Here is an 8,172-nt window from a genome sequence, read left to right on the forward strand (position 1 = left end):
GCCCAGCTGTTTGTCTAGTTTTGAGCTGTTTGAGGGGCTGGAAGAGAACTTTTCTATTCTGAGTCCCATATTTTGCAGACAAAGGCACTGAAACCCAGAGCAGAGATGTGAATTGCCTTAGTAACACAGCAAGTTTGAGGGAGAGTGGAGACCATTCTGTCATCTGGTGCTGCTTCCATTCTGTAGCTCCACCTCAGAAAGTCTTCTGAGCTTGCCTCTGCCTGGTTGTAATTGTGTGTGACCATGCACTGCCAGGTCACAGTGGGAACCCGTTGTCTTGTCTTTGTGAAACTTCAAGGCGGGCCACTCTTCTCTGCTTGGGATATGCTTTCCATTCTGACAGTCTCTGCTCTTGCCCAGGAGGAAGGAGAGCCGCTCTGGAGTTCCCAGGGCAGAACCACGTCCACTCATATATCTTCCTGCACCCCTTTCTCTCCCATGGGCAGAAACCTCGGCTGAGCCGTCCCTCCAGGCCAAGCAGCTGAAGCTGAAGAGAGCCAGACTAGCCGATGACCTCAATGAGAAGATTGCACAGAGGCCTGGCCCCATGGAGCTGGTGGAGAAGAACATCCTTCCTGTTGAGTCCAGCCTGAAGGAAGCCATCATTGGTGAGGAGGACCCAGCCACCCTGCATGAGAGGCAGCTGAGATGCAGGAGGGGAGATGGGGAGGGAGTGCCAGGCTGAAGCAGAATTGGGCTGAGGCTCTTGACTTCTTAACAGAGTTTGAGAGCCTCATGCGCGGGTTGTGTGAACTTGGGATAGTGCCTGTTGCTTTAAGAAACAGGGACATAAAACAGTAATTAAGTAAATAACAGGCCTTGCGCTGTTCACTTTCCATGTTTGTAAACTCGGGTTGCTTCCTCTTTCACAGAGTAGGTAGATGTCAGGATTAGTGTGTGTGAACGTGTGGAGATGCCAGGAATTAGAAATCTGTGTAATACTCTTTATTTTTATTAGTGAAATCTCTTCTTGGAGACTGGCCCTTTCCACAGATATTTCACTCAACAAATATTGATGGACCCAAACAGTGTGCTAGGTGCTAAGACCATAGCCCCACAGGGCAGACCAAGTTCCTTTGTCCTTATGGAGCTCATGCCTCATGGAGCAGGTAACAGGCAGGTGAATAGGCAAGATAGAGAAGCTGTGCTGGAGGGAGCATAGGGTACTCTGGAAACACAGAGGAGGGGCACCCAACCTGGTTGCATCAGGAGGGGTGCAGCTGTCAGAGGAGGTGACAGCCAAGCCTGGGGCTGAAGGATGAGTAGGAATTCGTGAAAGCGTGTGGGAGGGGGTGGGACAAGGGAGGAGAGGACAGTGTTCCAGATGGGGAGAACAACCCTAGGACCTGATGAGAAGGCACTGGAAGGGAGAGTATCAAGATGAGAGGTGGGAGGCCAGGTCCCCAGTGATTTGGTAGTCCGAGGTGGGAGGATCACTTGAGCCCAGGAGTTTGAGACCAGCCTGGGCAACGTAGGGAGACTCACCTATACAAAAAAATAAAAAAATTAGCTGGCTGTGGTGACACACACCTGTAGTCTCAGCTGCTCAGGAGGCTGAGGTGGGAGGATCGCTTGAGTCCAAGAGTTCAAGGCTGTAGTGAGCTATGATTGTGCCACTGCACTCTAGCCTGGGCGACAGAGTGAGACCCTGTCTCAAAAACAAAAACGAGGTGGGAGCAGTAAGCACAGTCCAGGATGTGCAGGGCCTCTTGGCACACTTGGGAGTTTGGACTTCATTCCTTTAGTGTAAAAGGGAAAAAGCCTCTTTTCTCTCTATTTGCGCTCAATACAGAATACTTCTGCTGTTGGTATTCTGGCATGGTGTTTCCCCACACACCAAGCAGTTCTCCAGTGGACACCAGCTGGGTGCCCTTTTCAGATGCCGTCTACCTGGAGAGAGTGTCCGATCCCACGGGTTGAGGACTCAGTCCCACAAAACTTAGCCCCACTCCCCATGCTGGTCCCACGCCCCAGGTTATTTTACATTTGCTTTTAACCAACTAGCTGTCGATTGGGGTTCCTATACTCTCTCCTTGGGCTTGATAATTTGCTAGAGTGGCTCACAGAACCCAGGGAAACACTTCACTTACATTTGCTGGCTTATTATAAAGGAGGCAGAGGAACAGCCAGAGGGAGGGGCAGATGGCACAGTGTAGTGGGGTGCCAGGGGAGTGGTGGTATTGGAACTTCCCTGCCCACCCCGGGCCTTCACCCTCCCAGTAGCTAGAGAAGCACGTCAAATCCTGTTATCCAAGAGTTTTTATAGGCTTGATCTCAGAGCCCCCACTCCACATCCTACATACCCACCCCCACTTTCCTGGAGGTTGGTGGATGGGCTGGTAGTTCCAGTCCTCTAATCCTCTAATCACTTGGTCTCTGTGGTGACTGGCCCAATCCTTAGTCTCTCCCAGATCATCACATTAGCATAAGCTCAGGTGTTGTAGAAAGAAGATACTGAAGATACTCCTGACCTTAAGGAAATTCCAAGGGTTTTAGCTGCTCTGTGATGAGAACTGGGGGATAAAAACCAAATATATTTATTATCCTACTCTTCGATTTTGGTGATAATTGGTACAGACCTGTCTCCTTCGCTGCAGTGGGCCCAAGACCCGATCCCTGACAAGACAGCACCTGCCTGCCCCTCCTGAGGCAGCTGTGCCTTCAGAGAAAGAGGCTCAGGTTTTCCTCTAACATAGTTTTAGTTTTGGGCAGAGGGGAAACACTGCAGCAGACCCCCAGGGCATGCTGAGTTAGGCCTTGGGCCCTGATTAGAGGCGACTGGCAGTTTCTAGGGCCTCCTCTGCACTGTAGCCACCCTACTGTAGGCTGGCCCACACTGGGCCCGGAGGAGCCCTTTCCCCATGTTGATATAGTAGCCCTTATAATTCACAGATTTTCCCTGGCGTTCGTCCTGCCTCATCTCAGTGGTTTCCTCTGTGTGTTCCTCAGCAGTCCCAAGTTATAGGCCAGTGTAGGGGCCAAGCCAGTTCTAGATGCTGCAGCCAGCCACAGTCTGATAAATGTGTGCTGAGAGTCAGCAGTGTGCCAGGCCGTGTGAAGTCCTGATGTCACAAAGATGAATAAAATATGACTTGTGCCCTCAAAGAATTCACGTGGGTCTGATGTGAGAAGACTAATGTATAAACAACTGATTTCTGAGTCTGGTTCCCAGTCAGATGCCAGTGCTGCCTAGTAGGAAGGCCATGGCCCTGCAACACTGTCTCTGAGTCACCTGCCTTGTGCGACTGCTTGCAAGATCACACATGATGATGAATATAAAGGGCCCAGCCTGGTCCTTGGTGCCTAGAGAGACTCACACAATGGTTGCTGCTGTTGTCAGCAATAACACTCATTCTAGACCAGCTGGCAGCTGCTGTAATGGACAGTGTAACAATGGATATGTGTGTGTCAGCGCTGTGAGAGCTCAGCAGAGGGACGTCTCTCAGGGATAGGGACAGGTGTTGATGGCCAGGGAAGTGCCCACACTATAGCATGTTTTGGGGGCTGGATCAGACTTTGCCAGGTGGAAAAGATACAGAGGGACAAGAGGGAACAACACGGGCAGTGGCCTGGAGACCTGTGCTTGTTTGTTTGAGGAATTTGGCAATGGGGTGATTGTTGGGGACTTTAAGGAACACAGAGCATTTGCCAGCAAAAACCACATTGTACAGTTGAGTAGGAGGGAAGAAGGCAGTGATGGCAAATGTAGCTCATTTGCTCAATAGTTCTGTGGAGAAGGAAAACAGAGGCAGGTCCTGGCTTAGGGAGGGGTTTTCAGGCTGGGTGCAATGGAGCAGGTTTTTGGGCTGAGAGGAAAGAGTCAAGGACATGGGAGGATGGGCACCTTCAGAGGAAGAGGAGGGAGGAGGACGAGGAAATGGAACCCCGGCTGAGGTTGAGGTTTGGCTCAGATAGGAGAGGCAAAGCTGGGAAGGAAGTTTGACTCAGATGAGTGAGAAGGAAGCGGGCAGTGGGAGCAGGGGGAGCAGACCGTTCTGAGGCCTGAGAAAAGGGCTGATGGGGGTTGGGGTCTTCCCCACACACCTAACCTCCCCATCCGACCCTTCCTCCAGGCCCCTCAGTTATCTTCAAGGTTCACACTAAGTCCTCTCCTCCAGGAAGACTTCCCTGAATCTCTCCTCAGTGTGCCCTCAGCTTCTGTGTTTTCTGTCTAGCAGAGCATTCACGGGGCTCCAAGGCAACTGGACCATAAACTCCTGGAGGGCAGGGTCCCCATCTTTGTTCCCAGGATGTGACTGTGAGTGGAGAGAGAAATAGTCTGTAGTGACCCTGGCCTGTACCAGCCCTGGGTTTTCCACAGTATGGCTAGCAGCTTCCTTGGGTTGGACTAATCTGGTGGAAGCTACAGTTCCTCCACCCTCGCTCACCATTGTCAGTACTGGCCGCCCTGGGGCTGCTGTACCAAAGCCAGTGCCCTTGCTGGGAGTAGGAGATAGTGGGGAAATCTAGCCTTGTGTTTGGCATGAAGTACACGTGGTCAGCAAGCCCCATTCTGTGTGTTGCGTACTTGCCCCTGCTGGGACAGATGAGGGGACGGAGGAGCAAGCCACCACCACAGTCGCCAGTAAGGAAGAAGCTCAGATGCGTCCTTCCCAGGTCCTGAGGGAGGAGAGAACCTCAGGTCCTGGCTGGAGGGGAAGAGCTGCTAGGAGAGCTACTGCATGAACAAACCCAGCCTGAGCTGTTGTGCCTTGTTCCTCTTCCTTACCTGGGGTCTTCCCACACAGCACACTTCCCCAGGCTTGGGCGGCAGCTCACCCCTGCCTTCACCCCTGCCTTCATCCCTGCCTTCACCACTGCCTCCACCACTGCCTCAGTTCCTTCTGCATGGATGGCAGATCAGCTGAGAACCTGCTACCCCCACCTCTTCCCACGACAGTGCTGAGCCGGTGGCTCTGACAGTGACTCTTGACATAGCCTCCTTGCCTCTGTTCCCATCTTTCCTTCCCACTGCGACCCCATGGAACAGAAGCTTTGTGCTGCGCCCTCCTCCCCTGCCTCTGCCTCCCAGTTGGCCTCAGGAGGACACGTACTCACAGTCATCCAGAGCCTGGCAGTGGGTCAGGTCAGGGCAGTTACAGCCAGCAGGCTGTTTTCTTCTGGTGCCCCTGCTACCCAGGTGTTGGGTGTCTGCGAGCCACTGGCCTCTAGAGGAGGTCACCACACCTCCTCTATTTCACCTGTGCAGGCAAACATCCCCTTTCTGGGATACCCTCCATCTGAAGCCCAGAGCCAGGCTCCTTAGTCTGTTCCTGGCCTCTGGGGAATTCAGCTACACTCACAGGGCTGTTACCCAGGCTTTTCTGGTCCCTCGTTAGCTGGTTCAGAGCCCTCACTGCCCCGTTTGTAAGCATCATGGGGGAAGAAGAGAGTTTTGTGCAGTGTGGGATGAAGATACAGAGTACCTTTAACAATAGGGAGACGGTTGAGGTGGAAAGGTAGCCCGGGTCTCCTAGGGAGGAGCAAGGGAGGGAGGGACAACTTGACATTGAAGATTAAACACAGTATAGAGTTACAAGCAAGAGGCTAAAGGAGGCCTTTGCTCAGCCCATGAGGTCACTCTGGTGGCCTAGGAGACCTTTCTGGCCTCTCTTGCAGGGTCATGATGATGACCAGAGCTTTTTTAGACCAAGAAAGCAGATTGGCTGCTAGTCTCCTTGGTTTGCCTGCCTCACAGAGCGTGTGGGCTGTGGGCCAGGCCTGTCCCTGCTCACCTGTGCCCTGGGCTGCAGGTGGAATCTCATACCGGCTTTGGGTTTCAGTGGGCCAGGTGAACTATCCCAAAGTCGCAGACAGCTCTTCCTTCGATGAGGACAGCAGCGATGCCTTATCCCCCGAGCAGCCTGCCAGCCATGAGTCCCAGGGTTCTGTGCCGTCACCCCTGGAGGCCCGAGTCAGCGAACCACTGCCCAGTGCCACCTCTGCATCCCCCACCCAGGTGAGTGTGTGCTTCCAGATGCTTCCCCAGCTCCAAGGTGCTAGGGCTGCCCAGAGTAAGGTCTCTCTCCTGGGCCAGGGTATGCCTCCTGCTCTGGCACAGGGAAGCCAGGGGGATGCTACCCTAGTTGCTCAGGTGCTGGCTGCTTGGGCTCCCTGCTGGTGGGAGATGTGGGCAGAGGCCCCTCTCCAGCAGCCAGAGGTCAGGTGGAGGACGATGCTGGCCACGGCTGCTTTGTAGTGGGATTGCAAACCTCACTGGCCCAGTCTGTATTCATTTATTTGGAGCAGCCTGCTTTTCTTGAGTATATTCAGTTCTGTGACCTTTTCATTGCCTTCTCTCTTTCTTTCCTAGCTCCTCCTGCCACCCTGGGGGTTGCTCTTCTCCTCCCCCAGTCTCTGCCCACCATTTGTCCTCTGACAGTGGTGGCGTCTGAGGACCCTGTGTGGGTCAGGGCAGGCTGGGCACACCCTGCCTGGAGGTGGCCATGTCCTCACTTCCCTTTTTCCCTCTCAGGTTGTGTCTCAACTTCCGATGGGCCCGGATTCCGGAGAAATGCTTTTCCTGGCAGAGCAGCCTCCTCTGCCTCCCCCACCTCTGCTGCCTCCCAGCCTCACCAATGGAACCACTGTCCCCACTGCCAAGCCCACCCCCACACTCATTAAGGTACATTTCTGCCAGTGATTGTACCCTCCCCTTCCTGGTGCCCTTTGGAGTCCTGCTGTGACTTCATTCCAGCTGTGGGGACAGCTGCAGGGGGTGTGGTGCACGTCCTCTCCCATTGGTCTGGGAGTTTCTTCCTGTTCTCTCCGTTGTCCGACATAACACTGGCTGTTGCGATCATAGCCACCAGTTATTGGTGGCTGTGGGCTGGCCTTGGGCATTCCAGGTACTCATTCCTGCTCTCATCCATGAAGTCATTCCCACACATTATGTCTTGTTCACTCAACAATTCCGTGAGGCAGAAATAGAGCCCTTTGCTACAAGAGAGGAACTGAGAGGTGAAGTGACGTGGCCGGAGGCATGCAGGAGGCATCACTGAGTGTTCTCCTCCTCCTCCAAGGCCTGACCTGAAATGCCGGCAGGAGGCGGGGGTTACTGCCGTCGGTGTGGGGAACCCTGTGCTGGGCACTACTGGCCTCATGGACTCAGGCGTCTGCTGTTAAATTCAGCTGCACCAAGAGCTGATGCAGGGTCCCCCCTGCTCCACAGAACTGCCTGGCCACCAGGATCTCAGGGACCGCAACCCCACACCTCCACCTGGCCCACGCCTCCCTGACTTGCTCCACCTGTACCCTTTCTGCTCTGTCCTTTCTTACTCTCTAGGTTCTCGCCTCACACAGACCCTGTGCCTGGCTTGGCAACCCCTGGCCATCTGAGCCTCAGGAGAGGCCGACAGTCTGTAGCCTGGGCTGTCTGGCGCTCGTGCTCTGGCCTTAGAAGGCCCCACTAGCTCTGGGAGCTGCCTGCCCATCTTGTGACTCTCCCTGGCTCTGTCCCATGGTGACATCCCCAGTCCCGCCTCTGCACATGACCCTGTCATCTCTGCTGTCTCCTGCTTCCTCCATGTCAGAAAGTCACTATGGCTTCCTGAATGTCACTGTCTCCTCCTTCAGGCCTCGGAGCAGTGAGTGGCCTCTCCTCCCAGCCTACGCCTGCTTTCAGTGCTGCGTGCCCAGGCGCTGCCTCCTCAGTGCCTGTCCTGCACCTGCATTCTCTTCCTCACTGTCAACAGGTGTCCCTGCTTTTCCCACAGAGTTCCTCCCTCCAGCGTGCTTCTCCTCACACTCCTGTTGCCTTCCTTTGCCTCCCACGTTTGGAAGAAGAGTCTGTGTATTTTGTCTACACATCTCTTCAGTTACCCCACCAGTGGACTGAAACATTATCTTCAGGGGCCTCAATCCAAGTCCATCCCCACCGCTGTGCTCCTGGCCCAGCTATTGGAGTTCTCTCTCTTTGGTTGTGTTTTCCCTGCCTCCCTCTTCCTCCCTTTAATTGGGGATGCTCCCTAGGCTCTGCCCTCTGTCCCCTCTCCCTCTGTCCCCCTCTCTCCCTCTGTCCCCTCTCTCCCTCTGTCCCCTCTCTCCCTCTGCCCCCTCTCTCCCTCTGTCCCCTCTCTCCCTCTGTCCCCTCTCTCCCTCTGCCCCCTCTCTCCCTCTGTCCCCTCTCTCCCTCTGCGCCCTCTCTCCCTCTGCCCCCTCTCTCCCTCTGCG

At 54.5% G+C, this 8,172-nt stretch overlaps 1 protein-coding gene across 3 annotated transcripts in view; it reads left to right on the forward strand.

The window, feature by feature from the left end:
* Positions 1–8,172, forward strand: part of MKL1 (megakaryoblastic leukemia (translocation) 1) — a 188,867-nt gene that overhangs the window by 168,250 nt on the left and 12,445 nt on the right. For 2 of the 3 annotated variants that reach the window (XM_011978805.1, XM_011978807.1), the window contains 2 exons: positions 5,784–5,959; positions 6,476–6,625. In XM_011978805.1, the coding sequence (XP_011834195.1) occupies positions 5,784–5,959; positions 6,476–6,625 (326 nt within the window). The remainder of the gene's footprint in view (positions 1–5,783; positions 5,960–6,475; positions 6,626–8,172) is intronic. The other variant, XM_011978806.1, reaches the window with a different exon arrangement.

Source organism: Mandrillus leucophaeus, unplaced genomic scaffold (assembly GCF_000951045.1).
Source record: "Mandrillus leucophaeus isolate KB7577 unplaced genomic scaffold, Mleu.le_1.0 Scaffold2, whole genome shotgun sequence".
Lineage (NCBI taxonomy): Eukaryota > Metazoa > Chordata > Mammalia > Primates > Cercopithecidae > Mandrillus > Mandrillus leucophaeus.